This window comes from Bos grunniens, chromosome X (genome assembly GCF_055505025.1).
Source record: "Bos grunniens cultivar Pamir isolate PY7600 chromosome X, Bosgru_T2T1.0, whole genome shotgun sequence".
In the NCBI taxonomy this organism is placed as follows: Eukaryota; Metazoa; Chordata; class Mammalia; order Artiodactyla; family Bovidae; genus Bos; species Bos grunniens.
The window spans coordinates 122,884,662-122,904,551 of NC_141194.1; the positions used below are offsets into that span (position 1 = coordinate 122,884,662).

The following is a 19,890-nucleotide window of genomic DNA, read 5'->3' on the forward strand; positions in this document are numbered from 1 at the left end:
GCCGGCGGCGGGGCGCCAGCGGGCTGGGCTCCGGGAGGGAGGGGCCACCGGGGGAGGGGGCCGCGGGAGGCCGTCGCGCTCTTCCGGAGGGTGCCTGCGGCGACAGGATTCCTATACTGAGTCGGTGCCGCGCCCAGAGCAGCAGCGGCGGCAGCGGCGGCAGCGAAGATGCGAGGCCATTACCTGTTTGAGCCGCGTCGGAAAGCTGGCACGGGCCAACTTTTCCCGATCGGCGGGCCAAGAAGTTGCAAGGACTAGTGGGAGGCTCGGAGGGGCCAGGGCGAGGGCGCGCCCCCCCAACCCCACCCCCCCCTACCCCGCACGGTTCCTCCATCCCCCCCTCCCTGCCGCCGCCCGCGCTCCCGGCCTCTCTCTCCCGCCCGCGCTCCCTCCCTCCGCCCGCCTCCCTCCTCCGGCCCCCTCCGCGCGGCACCGGGCGGGGGGTGCCGCCAAACTCCGACCCGAGCCACTTGGACTCGCACAGTGTCCTCCGGGCGCAGGGGCCGAGCGCACGCACTAGCGCCGCTCTGCCGCCACCGCCTGCCAGCCAGTCTCGCCCGCGATCCCGGCCCTGGGCTGTGGCGTCGGCTCGGACCCAGGCAAGGCGGCCGCCCGCGCGGGAGCCGGACCACCGCCGGAGGAGCTCGGCCGGGATGCTGAGCCCCCTCCTCGGCTGAAGCCCGAGCGCCGAGAAGCCCGGGCAAGCGCCGGCTCCGGAGACTAAGGCGGCGGAGGCGCGAGACCGACCGGGCGAGCGGCGGAGGCGCGGGAGGAGGAGGCGAACCCGGAGAGGAGCCGCGAAAGAAGTGGTGGTGGTGGGCGTCGTGGCCATGGCGGCGGCTATCGCCAGCTCGCTCATCCGGCAGAAGCGACAAGCCCGCGAGCGCGAGAAATCGAACGCCTGCAAATGTGTCAGCAGCCCCAGCAAAGGCAAGACCAGCTGCGACAAAAACAAGTTAAACGTCTTTTCCCGGGTCAAACTCTTCGGCTCCAAGAAGAGGCGCAGAAGGAGACCAGGTTGGAAGGGGGCTCTTGGCTGGCTCTTTTTTTTTTTTTTCCTCTCTCCGTACTTTACGAGTGTGGAGGGGGCTGGGGGGCGTGGATGGAAACGGAGGTGAGTTTGTCGGTGGCCCATCTAGTGCGGATGTGGCCACCTAGCTGGTGTGCGTGCGTGGGAAGCGATCCCTCTCTCGCCTCCTTCGTAACAGTAACAGACTTGCTGCATTGCAACTGCCGTGGGACAGGCGCAGAGCTGGGGGGCATACCCTGCCCAGCGGGCGCGCCATCAGCTTCCAGACAGGCCACATGTGTGCAAGCTCGGGCGCTCTGGGCAGCCGTGTGTATGGCGTGTTTTGCAGGCGCGGAGCTGGGCAGACCCCTGCCCACCCCTTCCTCCAGGGAGGGGAATCCCTCCCTGGCCTTCATCCCCGAAGCGCTGACCCTTCCCCTCCCAGCTTCTACCCCCAAGGACCCTGGGCTTCCGCTGTCTAGGCATTCTGTTTCTTTGGTCACTTTTAAGCTTACTGGGACAGACTTGTGGTGTAGCTTTGAAATATTTGCTGGAGAGGAGGGGGTGGATTCCTAGAACCTGTGGCCGAGAGCTTAGTGATCTGGTTCGACTAGTCAAATTGGTTGGTTACTTGCTCCTAAAATGCAGGATTGAAGAGAGAATTTAACCAGATCGTGGGTCCTTTTGAACCAATTCAGTGAGAAGAGCAGCGCGGTGTTCCGGCGCCAGGGGAAATTCACACAGCTCGAGGTGTCGGGTTGCGTCAAGGTTTACCTTCAGGCGAAGAAGCAGCTTCTTGGGCTCTTCTTAACCAAATGGATCCTTTACTCAATTTTCTTACTTGTACTAGATACATATTACAGAATTTCTGACGTATCAGTCTGTTATTTCGCTATTTGTGCGTTCTACACATCCTGGAATGAACATGCAGACATACATTTTCTGCTTGCTCGAAGTTTTTAAGGAATGGGCTGTAAATTAGGCTTGCTTTGAAACAGGTTTAAGCGGTGGCAAAGCATGATTATGTGGTCTGAATAATGACATAAATATCATTTCAGTGCAGGTGTCTGTATTCAATAAAAGCAAATTTTGGATAGCATGGCGGTTATTGATAAATGAGGTGCTTCATTAATCTATGGTGATTCATAATTGAAAATTATCTTGAGAGCACATATTTTGGATAATTACATTTCTGATACTAAATTTGAAAATAAGTATGAACTAATTTTCTTTCCTCCCCACCAACAAAACCCCGGCTCTTTGCACGCATTTTCCCCTAAGGAGAATTAATATGTTTGTTTTATTCTCCCTCTCTCCCCTCCTTTTTTGTATGGCGGCTCAATTTTCTAAATAGAAATCCTTTGATGGGGTTCCAGGTTGTTTATGCATTTTTAACCTTCTTAGAATGGAGGGGATGCTTTATTCCAATTGCGGTAATTCTGAGGGAAACTTTTGCTGGTGTGTTTTTGGTCCCTGCTTGGAAAACCACTCTAAATCTCATCTTAGTGTTTCTCTTTTTCCTTCCGCATGAGAAGTGGCACATTGTTAAAAGGCAGAATATGCTACTTGCCAAGCCATTTTGAATGCTCAATGAGATGAAGTGCCACTCTGTAAGCCAAAGGACACGCCATCAGAAACTGTCTCTGCTGTCAGTAGCTTTAGGGCTTTACCAATGTTACCAGGTGGCAGTCAAATGTTTCTTCAGTCTGAAGGTTGGTTCTGAAACTTGCAGTTTGTTTGCTTGTTTTCCTTTTTTCAGAGGACTCTTTATAAAAAGTGCCGTTTGACCTTTTTCCACTAAAATTTGTAAATGGAATTCGAATTCTAAGTCTTTTCAACCATATGTGCACAACTTATCAATTGACCCCAACCATCTTTCTCTTTGCAGAGCCTCAGCTTAAGGGTATAGTTACCAAACTATACAGTCGACAAGGTTACCACTTGCAGCTGCAGGCAGATGGAACTATTGATGGCACCAAAGATGAGGACAGCACTTACAGTAAGTGACTGCAAAATAAATAATAGTATATCCCAGCATATTGTTGACACTTTCTTTCTTTCTTTAAGTAAACAACCCTGCTTAATCCCGAAGTGAATCCAAAATAGAGTCAGCACTATATAATCCCATTTCAGCAGGTTAGCCTAAAGGAAGGGGAACATAAAAATATCTAAAATAGTGAACGGTAGCAAATAATGTTGACACCATCTGAAGAACAATCCAAATGTCATCTCCATGGTAATCTGGATAGATTTATGGCTGTCCTTTGGATTTTATTACTTTTTTCCCACAGAAAATTTACTCACCCCCACACTGATCCTGAAATAGCACAGTTATCTCTACTCTTAAGCACCGGTCTCATCCCAAGAGAGAAGAGTGGTTTCATGTCAGGAGAATTCATCATTACAAGCTTTCACTTCTGTTCCCCCTGCCCTACACACACTGATAATTCTCAGACTAATTGGGATTTTAACATTGAGATACTTCCACAGGTGGGTAAAGAGATTTCTTTGAGCATGCTATTTTTAATCATGGTTTAAGTCAAGACCAAATTGGAGACCATCATGGTGAACTTAAAAGAGAAACACATCAAAAAGAAAGTTAGTTTTATTTCCAGTTACTGAAGGATAATGATTCCAAGATGTTATATAACCTTTTGTGATAGGCTTTATTTATTTGGAGTCATAAATGCATGAACTCCTTAATAGTGACACCCTCTTCAATGATAATAATTGGTGGGTTTTTTTTTTTTTTTGCAATTAGAAGATTGCTGTAGACATATTCAATATTTCATGAGGCTAAATCACCTAGTTCTCACAATTCCTTCCCAATTTTCCATAATTTATATTTCATTTCCCTCAGACTTCATGAATCTCCCAGAAATTGTGCCATTGCCAAGAAAGGCCCATCTGAAAGCTAACAAGTTCTCTGCAGCATTTTCAGAGGTACAGGGCTAGAGAGAGCAAAGCCATAGACAAGGGTTCCAATGTTGAATGTTAAAAGAGTTTCACATCTTTTAAGAAAGCTTCCTGGGCTGATTGATGACCAAGGCAAGACCTCAAGAGGAAGTCACCTTTAATTACCTTTAAAGAAAGCTCTGTGGGTACCTAGGATGAAAAAGTTCCATACATAAACGATTTTATCGTTCTTCACTGTTTTGCAAAATGCTGTTACTGTCGCAGTTCTACAATGAGTATGCTAGATGTTCTTTCAGGTATAGTCTTGTATTTGAAAAAATGAGTCAAGGCTAATTAGAGGGTTTTACTGTTCCCCTGTAACAGACGTGAGTCCATCATAAAACATTCCCATGAATTGCTACAGTCCATGCGGTCGCAAAGAGTTGGACCCAACTTCACGACTGAACAACAACAAAGCTGCTCCTCTTTCCAAAGTGCCTCAGCAAAACGGATTCGTTGGGCATTACTGAGAGGAAGTTGATGATCAGCTGCTAATGACCCCCACCCAGTCAGGTTTTCCCTCAGTTACTTTTAACATTTTCTGCAGATTAGTGCAGAAATCAGTGGAAAAGTTTATTTTGGGTCCAATGTTCACATGCCTTTCCTGAAAAGGAAAAAAAACCCGGACGATTCATTTATTGTATAAGCAGTGATACGGCACACACCTCAAGATCACAGTGTATGTAGTCATTGTAGAGTACTATACACACACACATATATCTACACATAGACACATACGTATACACACACACACGTGTGTATGTAAATAAAGCTCCATTTCTTAACTGTGGACTCAGGTAGTCAGTTTTACTTTTCAGTTCCTGCATATGCATAGCTCCTGGTTGTCTTATAACTGACTGATATGCATGGCATTTCTGCATACTAATGATATTGTTGGGCCTTAAAAGAGCCAGAATCTGTGTTTAGGCAGAATGAAATAATGAGAGGTGAGTCAGCCAAGGGTGAGTGTTACCATAAGATGAAGCACACAAATGAAAAGTGTCTCAAAAGAAATAGCAAGCCTTTGGGGCTTGACTCTGCCCCAGCTGCCAAGTATGATCAGAGGCCGGCGGGCTAGCTTGTCTTCCCACTTGAGTATATTGTAGGGTGTAAGTCATCAGGAAACAAGAATACTTAATGGTTAAAGTGATCATTAAAATGATCATCATTAAAATGGAAGTCTAACTATGTAGATGTATTCTTTTCTTCCCCCTAAAGCCAAGCAATTTTCTTGGCATTCATTATTTATTTTGTTAATATACTATTTCCTTAATATGCATCCTTGTTATTTATGTTTATATTTTTCTTAATTTTTAGGGTTTTTCATCATATTTTTTTCTCACTTGGTTCACCTTGGTTGATTTTATGATATTTTAATTCTGACATGATAAGCCAGATCATGATAAAACAAATCAATTCACACTTACCAAGATACATCTATTTCTGAAAACATATATTTGGTATTATGCATTTAAGCTAACCTTAGGTAGCTTTATTACAATGGTAAATATCAGTCCAGTAAAATCTCACCATGAACAAATCAGCCATTGTAAATTATGTATTGCCCCCTGAAAAGGAAAAGATGATAGACATTTCATGAGAGCAGTTTTATTATATCTGCCTTGGACTCAGTGAGGGCCATGTTAGAATAGGCAACTTTCCTTTCAAACCTCCAGTAGTGTTACCAATTTAATGGGTCAAGTCTTTCTGATCAACATTAATATATACTTTTTAAATTGCTCCCTTTGAGAAGTTGATCTTAACCCAACTGATAAACAAAAAGATGGCCTCCTTTTTGTATTAAGCAAACACTGAGTGCCAACTCTGTGCACATCTCTAAGAAAAATGGGTCTTTCAATGTACAAGGAGTTTGTTTTTATGTAGATACAACAGGAGACAAGAAATGGGGCCCTTTTATTTCTTCCTCAAAATTTTGACAGAAATGGAAGAAGAGAGATCAGATGTTTAATGAATGTGTTTTAGATACACACATAAATGAATGTGTTTTAGATACACACATAAAATCCATTGTTTTCTTCTCATGCTTAGCATATTTTCATCCTAATCAAAATAATATCCTAAGTCCATGAAGAAGTACTCCAGATTTAGAGAAACAGAGGCATATTGGAGCATACTTAATCTGTGCAAGATCACCCTTGATGTAATAATTTCTTTGCATTTTTATCTGGAAAGACTGTCCCTTTAGACAGACAAGCCTGTTTATGATCTTAATTGATCATAAATTCATCTTAATGATCTTAAATGTTTATGATATTAAATGTCTAAAGAAAAACAGTTGGACTGGTATCACCAGTCACTCTCCACTTTTGCTGTTTTCTTCATTTTTTTATTTTAGCGTGGTATTTTTTATTTTTGAATCGGGCATCACAGATATCTATGGTACATAGTGAAAAATCCGTGTGCCACTGTATAGTTCATACCATTATTCAGGGATAGATAATCCTGGGCATGGGTTACTCATATTCTTTGCTTCTCTTCCTTCTACTGCTATCTGATGTTTGAGAATTAAACATTTTATTGCCCATTAAAACACACGTCAGAGTAGTTGGGGCACATGGTGAAAATCAAATATTTCTCTCTTTCTTTCTCTTTTTTTTTTTTTGCTTGTTACCACCTGTATTCAGGGAACTAAGAAGGTTCAGAATATTGTAAACAATGGAGTTCTAGAAACAATTCTAAATATCCTTTATTACCTGTCATCGATCATCATCTATTAGTTTGATTAAACTAGGACTCCAGCATACGCTGGTGTTATAGTTGTCTAGTGCTATGCCTTTTAAGCCAAACCCATAAGGAGGTTTTTGTTTGATTTCATTTGATTTCTTAGATATCAGAATTTTAAACCTCTGAACTATTATGTAATGGGATCGTGATCTATTACATTTCAAAAATATAATATCATGATTTCACCATACAGATTGCTAGCAGTCCACAAATGTGTGTTGAGCACCTGCCGTGAGCAAGGTGCCATCACAGAAAGAGATGGAACAAATACATGACATGCTGAACAAGATCAGACTTCATTCCTGGGCACTGCATGGTCAAATATAGCATGAGATCCTAGTTTGCAATCTGTGCAATTCCTTTCCTTCACCTCACATAACAGAAGGGCACAGCTTTTAATATGATGAGTATTGAATGAAGTGCCATCAGCAGCATGTGGCAGGAACACTTGCATTTTGCACCATACAATCTGTCCTAGCTCCTCTGTGGTAACACCCTGATTTTAAGGGAAAGGTACATTGTAGGCTCACCAAGGAATATTGAGTTCTTCATTAATATTTCTCATCTCTATAACTCCACCTACTGCAGTAGAATATATATACATCAAGATAAGAGATCTGAGAAAAAATATTCCTTCCCACGGGGTGACTACGTTCTTGCTCACAGAAATGATAGCAGACCGATTTATCATCCTCCATAAACTTACACACCAAAGCAAAAATCGTCAACATTGGTCTAGGACTCTTGAGAGAAAGGTGCACAGGCTATTTTCAAAAGATGTGTGTGGCAAGCACTATGTTTTAAAAATGTACTGTTTTATTTTTATTCCTGGTGTAGGAGGGAATAGACAGCTGGTAGGGGGAAGACACCCACTGGTTTTCTCCAGTGAGTGGTGTGTGATTGTGAGGACAGCCGGGATGTAAGTTTCACGCAATCAGACCTTCAAATGGAGAAATGAAGTCCTCTTTGGCACCAGCCAGCTGCCCACTTACAACTATTTAGGAAAAAAAATTAAATAAAACTCTCAAGTTCGTTGTTTTTATTCCTATAACCTTTGCTCCCAGAGACTAAAAGCTAAGACCCCTCTGAACCCCATCTTAAAAAAATGTTCTTTAAGAAATACTACTCTGGGAACATGAGATTCCAAAATGTGACTTTTTTTTTTTCAAGTCCTGGATTTCTTTTTTTTTTTACTGTGTCAGAAATAATACAGATAATTTAGGTGAAAGAGTTGGACTACTGTCTTTTCTAAGATTCTAGGAATCTCTCCCCAACTGGTAGATCATATCTGTGTCTGTGAATCTCAGCAGTTGTCTAAGAGAGCAGTTTAAAACCTTGGTTTGTTGAAGATAAAGTTATTTAATATGTAAACTAATTCCTGGAACTGGATCACTTCAGAAGCATCAAGATTCCCCACCTCCAACACTGTACAAACCATGGAATTACCTTCCATTTTCTCCAGGGTGTTTGAAAATTACATCCCCATTATGTGACTACAACCATGAATTGAGGGTACTGAAAGGTAGAAGAGGCTTTATCATCCATATCTATCTATCCATATGTACGTATATGAATGTTCTTACCAAGCAGACTTTACTTTTGAAAGACCAGAGAGCCCTGCTGGAAACATTGAAAAGCTATGGAATTCGATATTGTAACCTTGTTTTCACATTGTTTTTGGCTGCAGCTCTGTTTAACCTCATCCCTGTGGGTCTTCGAGTGGTGGCTATTCAAGGAGTTCAAACCAAGCTGTATTTGGCAATGAACAGCGAGGGATACCTGTACACCTCGGTAAGTCTTTCACTGTGCTCATGTTTTGATTATTCTAGTTTTCATCTGATATGAAGGGAAATTGCTACATATGTGTTATCACTGCAGGTTTGTGTAATTCAAGGAGGAGTGTTCTGGATGGAAATATTAAAAAAGACAAATTAATTTCCAATGAAAGTATATGTATTACTAATTAATCATTTGAAGCTAACATTTTTGATAGAAAATTCAAAGACTCACTAAGCATTTTTGCATAAATTGGCATTTGGGTTGTTATTTTCAACCCAAATGTCTATCTTGCAGACTTGCTTTGCAACTGTGGGAAGCAAAGCCATTTGTACAACTCAGTTCAACATATATCTATCCATGTTTACTCCTAAGGAAATTAATGAGACCACTTCCTCAAATCAACTCTAGGACACAAAGAACAGTTTCAGAAGTGTTTCTTTATCTTACCTTTCAGTTCTATTAGGTCATGTTTGCTATCTCTAAGTACTATTTTTCCATCAAGTACACTCTTCTTACATACAAATTCCAGCTTGGCTTTTTCTTAGAAGTTTGTGATGAATGGAGTAAAAAGTGTAACTTTTCTCAAGAAATTTATAAGCAATGTAGACAACAGTTCAGCTAGGAACCTGGGGCCACATTAAGCTTTTTAAAATTTTATATTTAAATATAGGCAAAAATGGTACAGTGCCAGGGTTAGGATTTTACTGTTAGCAGTAGATCTAGTTACTGATTAGAGGAAACCACTTAATATATGGATTTTTCAAATCTTTGTTTTGAATTTCATACAGTCTAAGAAAAGGATAAGATGTTAAAAATGGAGAAAATTGCTTGTCAGACTTTCTTCTAGATAGCCTTGAAGCAGTCTATTACCATAACTAAAGATATCTATTCCTCAAAGTGCAAAAGTGGTTACCTTTAAACACTCTTGCTCTGGCCTGTCCCTTAAATTTATTTCAAAGCCAGGAATGTAGAAAGATTCTTAGAAATGATGAAAGCAAAGCATAACTCTGTTTTTCAGAGGCTAGGATGGGAAAGAGGGGAGGGAGAAGAGTAGAACCAAAGGGCTCATTCATTTGGTAAACTGGGGTAGAACATTTCAGATTTTACAATAAAAGATTAGCAGCATAATCTTCAAATATCAGTCCCTATCAGCATTCCCATCAGGCCATTTCTACTGTCTTATTGTTAAATAAATGCAGGGGTTTTATCCTTTTTACAAATGCAAGATTTGAATGTATCTCAAACTAAATGAGATCTTTCAGTTTATTAAATACATGGCTAAGCAGGGCTTCCCTGGTGGCACAGATGGTAAAGAATCTGCCTGCAGTACAAAAGACCCAGGTTCTATCCCTGGGTCGGGAAGATGTCCTGGAGAAGGGAATGGCAACCCACTCCAGTATTCTTGCCTGGAGAATTCCATGGACAGAGGAGCCTGGCGGGCTATAGTCAATGGAGTAGCAAAGAGTCAGATGTGACTGAGTGACGAACACTCACATACACACACGTTATTAAAAACAATAGGAAAAGGGATTTGTTTTCAGATTTGTGCATTGAGGTAAGGTAATTTAACAATGAAGTATTTTAATTAACTTTATTTAGATCAACAGACTACCTCACCAGGACCAGATGCAAAGGTAGGTTTTTCATAAAAGAAATGATTGCTTTCTGCAACTCCTGTGCAGGCATGGGAACTAAATGGAATACATGGGGCATACTTTTGAGAAGGTAAATAGCAGATGACATAGGAAGTCATTACTAGTAACGCATCCAGAATTTCCCTGAGTTGTGGTCACCATTGAGGTGCCCTGATGAGAGGATTGGGTTGGTTTTTTTTTTTTTTTTTTTTTTAATCTGGCAATAGTAAATGTTTTTAAACAGTTTGGAAATAATACTTAAGTTAGAATGAGAAAATGTCATGTAAGTTAGTTAGTATGACACATGCTCCTACTTAAGAAAATTAGGGCAAGAGTATTACATGGAAGGAATTGATGTCAAAACTCATACCCTACCATTCAAGTTGACCATTATTCTAGCAAATGGTAAATGTCAATGTGAGCTCATTTCTAAGGAAGGCCTTCCAGGGGACTCAGCATTGTAGATGGATGGGCTTCCTTTCTTTGGTAGGCAGGCCAATCTATAGCAAATATGGGTCTCTTTGTACACATATCCCATTAAGGAAAAGAAATCTTAAATATTTCCTATTAAAGAAAAGAAGCTATATTTTGGTTAAGGAGGAGAGATGTCTGATTGATAATCCTGGAGTTCAGAGGAAAAAGATATCCAAATTCATCTCCTCCAGGAAAGAATTGGAATCTTCTCCAGGATAAATCTTCTGATTCTTCCCATTACTTCTTACTGATTGTGACTTGGAGTCCCATCACCACATTGATCACCATCCTTAGTGGGTGATTCATTTATTATCATCTTATTTAAAGTGTAGCACTCCGACTCTGAGGATATTGCCTGTCTTAGTGATTTTAGCACCACAAGACCAAAAAGCCAAATGACATCTTATCTCGTCAAGAAGAATGGGTAACTAAAGAGAAAGGATCACTAGTCCCTTACGTAAAATCATGGCACTTTTACTCCTGAAATATGGCAGGCAGTTTTGTTAGAGAAAATAGGATTGGACAGTGACCCGAGGAGGAAGCGAAAAGAGGAACAGGAAACAGAGGCTACTGCTATGGCAAGGAAAAAAATCTGTTAGGAAGTTATCAAAAATATCTTGGTGAGGGCTGAGTAAAGTCTGCCTTAAAACATTTGCAGTGGCAGGGGCTAAAAGGAGATGGATTCAGGAGGTATTTCAGAGGTAGAATCATGAGCATTTGGTGGCTGTTTGGATTTGGAGGGAAAACAGGAGCACCATGTATGGTTGAACATATATAGTTGCCATCCACTGCACAGATAGAAGTGAAATATCTTCAGGTAGACGTTGTTTAAAATGTGCACAGTATTATTAGGGTCCCTGAAAGAGAGTGAGAATTATATCTTTGGCAGTTGAGTTGATGGTGAGCGATTAACCAAGATGGAGAATAAAAGAAAAACAATAGTAGGAAAAAAAGGATACCCAAGTACAGGTTGGCATAGGTATTTGAATATATGACCCTAGAGCTTGAGAAAGAGGTGTGAGCTAGGGATAAAATGTGAGAGTTATCACATGTAGGTGGTGGCTGTTGCCATGAGAATAGCTGAGGAATACATAGCATGAGAAGCAAAAAAAGAGTTTGTCAAATAATATTAGGCAATAATAGCATGGAAGCCCTGCAACAGAAGAACAAATTGTGACAGATGCCATAGCATTGTAAAAAACAAGTGGGGAGAGGGTTTTTGGAAGAGTCAACAATGTCAGATGCTTCAAAGAAAACAAATAAAACAAGAACTAGAAATTTACCATATGAAGGTCTTGAGCATTCTTGATAAGAGCACCTTGAGTGGAGTAGTAGAGACAGAAGCTAGACTGCAGTGACTTGAAGAGTGAATGGGAAGAGACAGGACAGGCAGTAGCTGTAGAATGTCTAAGGGAAGGGGAGACATGAGTGAGTATTTAGAGGAGGACACGGAATTGAAGAAGGCTTTGAGGGTTCTTTGCCTAAGACTCTTAAATATATTTGTTAGCTGAAGGTCAAGAGCCAGTAGAGATGGAGATGTTGAAGACATAGGAGATGGGATCCTTAGGGTCTCAAAGGAGTCAGAGAGAGAGTGATGGAATTGAATATGTGAGAAGATCAGATTCACCTTGAGATGCTGCTTCTACAGTAAATCGATGAGGACAGATGTCAACATAGGTGCACTGAATCTGCAGGTGATGGACAAGGAAGTTGAAGAATTTCCAGCTGGATGATTGAAGCAAGATAAAGAGTAATCAGCTAAAAATCAGGCATAAGGATGACACAGGGTGAAGGTTTGCAACAGTGGTTTTAGAAAAAGGGAGAGGAAAGAGACAGTCTAATGACCAGGGGTGGATAAACTGGCCCACAGGCCAAATCAGGCCCACCACCTATTTTTGTAAATAAAGTTTTACTGGGACACAGTCACGCCCATTCAAAAGTTTTGCAATACAAAGGCAGAGTTGAATAGTTGCCCCACAAAGCCTAAATTATTTATTATCTTGTCCTTTATAACGGAGAAGGCAATGGCACCCCACTCCAGTACTTTTGCCTGGAAAATCCTGTGGACGGAGGAGCCTGGTGGGCTGCAGTCCATGGGGTCACTAGAGTCGGACACGACTGAGCTACTTCACTTTCACTTTTCACTTTCATGCATTGGAGAAGGAAATGGCAACCCACTCCAGTGTTCTTGCCTGGAGAATCCCAGGGACGGGGGAGCCTGGTGGGCTGCCATCTATGGGGTCGCACAGAGTCGGCCATGACTGAAGCGACTTAGCAGCAGCAGCAGCAGCAGCAGTCCTTTATTAAAAAAAATGGTTTTTGACCCCTGGTTGGATGATAGTTCACAATCTTAGTTACCTATTAGGATTACCTGAGGACATTTAAGAAAATTCCATTCTGTGTGCTAAATAGGAACCAATAATATCAAAATATCTGAGGGGGGAGTCTGTGTAGGAATAGTTTCTAAGGCTCCCCAGCTGATTCTAATGTGTAGCCTGGGTTGAAAACCACTAATAAGACAAGTAAGGAAAATGATTGCTGAGTAGCACTGAGAACCACCTCCACCCCCAGTGAAGTTGGAAACCATGCATTTATAGACACTCTGTCCCATATCTGAAATTTCTGAAACTGATCTTTTTCTGTTCTTGCAAACAAATTGCTTTTACATTTCTGAAGGACTATTTCTTGAGATGAAAGAAAATGCTGATCCTTGGAAGAGCTTTCTTATTTTATTTTCTTTTCTGTTTCCTGTCTTCTTTTGCATTTCTGCTTCTACATCCCTTGAGTTCTTTCAAATTCAATTTTACACTTTTGCCCTTTCTTACTCCCCTTTGGCCATTAAACAAAGAAACAATACCTCCATGTTGTTATTGCTACAGAGAGCAATTTGCTTTCCATGATTAATCTCAGGATTTTTGCACCTTTTCCCCCCTCCCTCCCTTTTTTCCTTGTTGCCATGGGGGCAGACTTGATGTAGGCTCAAGTGGCAGTGAGAAACCATCTGTGGCACAGAGAATCATAATTAGCCATTATTTCATAACATATTTACTTTTGTCCGTGATATAACTAAGTCTTTCTAGAACTGTAAGGAAATTATTATTCATTGTGTATAGAGAACTTTGTTCATACCTTTGATTTTTCTTTACCAAGAATAATGAAAAAAAAAAGAATAATGAGTTGTACAGAAGCTTTTGAGAGTTCTTCAAAACTTACTCATATAAAGCTATTTGTTATACATATTTCAAAGTTGCTTGAAATAAACATTAACTAAAGGAAATCAAGTCTTAAATGTAAAAGTGTTATTAATGTCCTAGTATCTATTTTAATAGAGGAATAATAACAGATATTAGAAACAAGATAGTAAAGATTCAAAGCCGAGCCCAAAGCATTATCTTTTGATTTTGAAATGTTCCAGAACTTAGTAACAGCATTTTTCCCTGCCTAATTATTTATCATTCATCAACACTTGTTTTCCATTTCCAAAGTACACAGTGTTGCTTGGGTTACTGTAGGGGTAGCTAAAATGTGTAGATAAGTAGAAATCCTTTGACAGGAAAAACTTTTCTATTCATATATTTCTAGAGAGGACTTTTAAGAGTGATTTTAACTGCTGTTTTATGGTCCTGGGCAAACTAGATGCAAGACCAGAAAGCAGGTCTCCCTGAGTGTTAGCTTGATGCAATGGGAATGAAGCAGTGTGTGTTACTGATCCCGTGGGCCCAGGCAGACTTGGGATCTGAATTAAGGGGACATTTTCCTTCTCTATTGAATTATTTTTACCTAGTTTAAACTTAGCAAGTTTCTTCTCCCATCACAGATGTTAATTTTGATGATCCATTCAAGATGTTGACTGACTTTCCACTGTATAGTTCTTGCTTTTTAAATTTATTTTGTGGCAACTAGCAAACAATCCATTGGGAGACACTTTGAGTAAATACTTGCTCTCGAGAATGCAGTTTTTAACATGATATTTTCAGGTATCCCAAATCTCTTTAGAAAAATAGGATAATTAGTCATAAACTGAGAAATGACCATTGGTTTTTTTTTTTTTTTTTTAGATAGACCATACAAGTTTACTATAAGCTAATTTGAGGTTGAGAAAATTTAATAAATTTTCCCCAAAATGAACAAGTGTCATAAAAAATGCAATTCAACAACAAAAATTTCCTGGGTTCAGCATTCTAGTCACTAAGCTTAAATTCCATTATTTAATGGAAATTTAAATTGTCCAGGTAAATTAAAATGCATTCTGATACATGTTTTGATTTCATACTGTATATAGGGGGATTGTTTATATTAAGAGGCCTCAGATGTTCAGGACATTTAGCTGTCATCTGAGAACTTACTCTTTTACAGATTTGTTTAGTTTCTCTGATTTTAGTATGTGACAATTTAAGATCTAATTTTCAGTGATATGGCTTCACAGCTCAAGCCCATATTCTAATACAGAAAGGATGTTAAAGTTTAGATGAATTCATCGATCAGTTCACAGTGATGAAGGTACTCCCAGCAAACATTTGTAGCATGTAAAATGTTTGAGTTATGTCAAATCTGTATATCAGCAAGTTTGTATAATTTAATTTCTGGGGTTATTATGACAGACTTTTCAATTTAATAGAATTAAGTGAAAGGGCACTGGTTTAAACATTACTGCTCTTTAGGGAAGTGGGATTAACTCAGTTATAAAAGAAAATACATTTCAAATGAACATGAGCACTATCATATCCAATGCAGAAGAAAATGATCATTATGGATTTTGCATATAGCCAGTAGCCATCATGTATAGCGCTCCCTACAAAACAAGTAGACACAAATTTTACCTTCTAATTAAAACATTAGTTTATGTTTAGTGTTTATGATTCAAAAACTTAGATTCCAAATTTTGGTACCTACCTCTAGAAAAGGCTTCTCTGGTGGCTCAGGTGGTAAAGAACCCTCCTACAATGTGGGAGACCTGGGTTCGATCCCTGGTTTGGGAAGATCCCCTGGAGAAGGGAAGGGCTACCCACTCTAGTATTTTGGCCTGGAGAATTCCATGGACTGTATAGTTCATGGGGTCACAAAGAGTCGGACACAACTGAGCAACTTTCACTCACTCACATCTAGAAAACTTTTTTGTTTCCACGGGCTGTGGGATTAAACATTTTTGATTGACATTTTCAGTTCAGACTAATGGTTGTAAGGGTAATTATACGCATACATCCCTATTTCTGAGTGGTATCAATAAAATGGGAAATGTAAACAATGGGATGATTTTACAGGAAGAAAGGCAAAGAAAACAAGCACATTTTATTTGTTAATGAATGACTCTGCTAGCTCAAGGAGACAAATTTTATGTTTTGAAGAGGCTTGCAGTTATTATATTGGTACTATTGAACTAGAGGTCATTATAATTATTGTAGTGAAAAATATACCAAAGTATCTGTATTCATCTTAGGTATTCCTTCAGAATACCGGTGAATCAGCATAATTTTCAAACCCAAAACACATTTCCTAAGTCACAGATTATTTCACATGTTTAGTTCTCTTTGCAGTTAATGGAAATTTCATTCAAATGTGAAAGAAAATCTAGCTTGGCATTATTTGAATGTGAAATTAGATGATTCTGGTTGGTTGTGCCTTCAAAGTCAAGGGCCTTCTCTCTTTTCTCCCTAAAAAAGAAATAACCAAACTGGGAAATTATTCAGGGTGAAGCTCTTCATTTCTTAGGTGGAGAAAATGACTGAGGATAGTACTTTCTCAGAAATCAAGGAAACAATAGTAGTTGTAGCTAAATAGAATAAGATTGGCTCTCAATTCTATTTTTGAGGCCAAGTTGAAAAAATAATCCAAATGAAAGGTCATTGGGATACATATTTAAAAGAGTGTCTCATGGCTTTAACTCAGAAGCTAAATTCATATTTTTAGGGAAAAAAGCCAGTCTGTTGGAGCTAATAAATAAAATAACTGGCAAGAATAACAAAGAAGAATTTTAGCAAGTAAAACTAGATGTAAGGAGGTAATACACACACATGTACACATATGCATACACGCACAACACATGAAAGATAATGAAAGAAACCAATTTTATGTTCATAGCTCTGTTGCTATTACAGGATGAATTATTATGGAATTCCTAAAATAATTCAGTTTTAAATACATACCCTGCACCAAATGTGTAATACCTTTAGAGATTGCTCTAGCAACATATTTGATAACGCTTAATAGCTTTATAAAACAGAGCAAATAAGACTTTTTAGCTATATTTTATGTAATCATTCAGTGAATCTCATGGCTTGGTATAGGCATTGTTTTTAGTCCCTGTTTTCTTGTTTGTATAGTTTTTTTAGTATAATGTTAATCTACAGTGTGATAGGAAAACACAGAGCTTATCAAGACCCTTTTTCTTATTATCCTTTTTTCCATGAAAGCTATATTTAAGAATAGTTTGCCTAATAAATCCTATGCTCATTAAGGAATAACTGGTTTTATTTTTCTCCACCTCCCTCTTAGTCAGAGAGCAATGCCCAGCAAAAATTACCTTTTAAATAAATATTTATTAAATTAGTAAAGATGTATATAATAAAGAATAAGGACAAAGCACATTATTTCTGTCAAGCCTTTGGAATATTTAAAATAAGTTAAAAGGGCCAATTTTAACCTTCCATCCTTCCTTGCAAGTGTTAACATTTCAAGATTATATAAGAAAGTGAATTACTGAGACATGAGAAAAAAAAAATTGAAGGCAACAGCACTGGTTTCAATGGTTACACTGCTTAAAGGGAATTGTGACTTCTGAACAGGGAAACTTTAAATGAAAGCGTTTCTCTGATCATTATAATAGCTGTAACCAAGGTTAATAACTGGCAAGCCCCTGACTAATACATTTAATATGTTTTGCCCAGGCTGAATGTGTGAATAGATAACACGTCTGTACTAAAATTCTGATTAAGTTATTCATCAGATTCTCTGATGCTAACTGCTTTTGACAGTCTTGGAAGTGAAAGTACTGGAAAAGCCTCAATTGATTTCTTAAAAAGATTTAACATATAGCCAGTAGCCATGTTACATCTCCTTCCATAAGGGCCTCAGATGTTATAGGAATTCTGGCTCAGCATAAAACAAGTAGCTAGAATGAGAGATGATGTCCATTTTTTACGTGAGAAAAAAAATTGTTGTAGAGATTTGGAAAAGTCAAATGTAAGTAACCACCCCAAGGTGTTAGGACATAGATTGTAAAAATACAAAGGATGAAAAGATGCCTAACAGAGGGAGGGTATGAATCATCCCATGACACTGTCATAATTGACAAAGAGACACTAGAAAATGACAGTGATAGCTTTCAGAAATGAGATGTCAACAGGTATACTCCTTTGTGTATAGCAAATAGCATAACAGAAAATCCTGTGCATAACAAACCCATTGCTATAATCTGGCCCCCAAATCAGCAAGGCTACAACAACAAAAGTGTTTGCTTGTTGGTTTGATTAAAAAATTCTCAAAAGTATTATATACAGTATTCCCTGGTCCCTGCCCACATCATCATAAGGATGATTTACCGTAATACAAGTGTTAATACTTTGCAGACTCTTTCCACTGAAGAAGTTATAGGCAAAGCCTAGGAGAGATCAGAAGCTGAGTATTTTTATACTGTGTCATATATCTTATTTAATTTTTTAAATTTTATTTTATATTAGAGTATAGTTAATTTATATACTTTCTAGATTAGCTATTATTAATAGTTAATTCATAACCTTTAACATACAAATGTGCTGAAACCTCCCTCCATTCCTCCAGTCTCAGAAAGCCCAGTCACACATCTGGGCCTGAAATAGCCCAAGAGCTTTATCAACCAATCAACGACCAGATATCTGTGCAACATCCTCAGATACTAGGCAGCCCTGTGATCACGTTGATTTCTACTGACGATGGCTGGAGTTTATAGTGCACATAAGGAGATTTGTCCTAAGTTCCGAGCCCTAATCGTTAACAGTTGATCTACTGCTGGAGGGATCAACATAACCTGTTTCTCCCCTAGTTGGGCAGCCTCGTGTGTGTGTGTGTGTGTGTGTGTGTGTGTGTGTGTGTGTGTGTGTTAGTCGCTCAGTCGTGTCCGACTCTTTGCAACCCCATGGACTGTAGCCCACCAGGCTCCTTTGTCCATGGGATTCTCCAGGCAAGAATACTGGAGTGGGTTGCCATTTCCTGGCAATGATATTTTTAATCTAGAATTCACTGTAAGAAATTCCATATAGGGAAACAATTTGAATGTCCTTGGGGATGGGGGTGGGGGAGGGTGCATCATTGTGGAAATTTACCAGTTGCGTTAAATATATATTGATATGGTCACTGAGTAAGAGGGGTCTCAGAGCAAGAGGAAATTGTAGGGTCAAAATCTGGCTCCATTTCCTCATTTGCCATGAAGATCACTGGTAGGAAATGACCACTTTTTTTCTGACTAGGTGGGTGGTTAGATAGGTATTTAACACTAGAGACAGCAAATGGATAAAAAGCACATTTATTGAAGCTGTTTGTTATATTTACATTCGTAATATCCTCACCAGCAAGGGAAGTCACCTAGCCCACTGACTTTGTTTCTTTCTTCTCTTCTATTCCCAGAGAGTCATTTGCTCAGACCAAAAAAGTTCTGATTCCAGTAGGGCAGTCCATGAAACAAAGCATTTGCATGTCACAAGGGTATTTGAATCTAACAATTCTTAAATTTCGCATAAGATAATAGGCTCAGGAAACACTTTAAGTGCCAGTGTCTTTGATCTAGGCATGAGACTTTATTCAAACCAATAATTAACCTAGAGAAAAGAGGTCAAGGGAACCGTGATGGCTGGTTTTGCTCAGTGCTTTTCTTTGCTCTGGACCATGGCCTGATTTTTGTTCACACTTGGGGCACACAGATCAGTGTTTTATTTTCCATGGTTTGGAAGCTTTTTTGGTATGCCCTCTCTCCAGAGTCGGGGTGCGGGGGGGGTGGGTGCTTTTTTATCTCCGTAATTCATCTTTCACCATCCCTCAAACAGCAGCTTTCTTGAACCTCTCAAGCCTTGGTGAGACTAGTGGATTTTGACCTCAAGGTTGAGGGGTAGGGTGTGTTTTGTTTGTCTTTTACTGTCTGTGGAGATATTCATCTATTTGCATGGTTCTTGCTGTCAAAGAGGTAAGGGCTCTGGTCTCCTAGCTGTCACTTTCGTGTGGATGCAGAGAGGAAGTTTGACAACCAGCCGGCGGGATGGTAGTACTGTTTTTGTAATTGTGTACCATCATAATATCAAAAGATGGAAGCAAACTGGTGAGGAGTGA

General features: G+C 39.7%; 1 protein-coding gene across 4 annotated transcripts in view; it reads left to right on the top strand.

The window, feature by feature from the left end:
- FGF13 (fibroblast growth factor 13) overlaps positions 1 to 19,890 on the top strand; it is a 542,346-nt gene that overhangs the window by 466,642 nt on the left and 55,814 nt on the right. For 3 of the 4 annotated variants that reach the window (XM_086386532.1, XM_086386530.1, XM_086386533.1), the window contains 2 exons: positions 2,898 to 3,008; positions 8,397 to 8,500. In XM_086386532.1, coding sequence (XP_086242658.1) covers positions 2,898 to 3,008; positions 8,397 to 8,500 — 215 coding nt within the window. Of the gene's footprint in view, positions 1 to 46; positions 1,018 to 2,897; positions 3,009 to 8,396; positions 8,501 to 19,890 lie in introns of those variants that run through there. The other variant, XM_086386531.1, reaches the window with a different exon arrangement.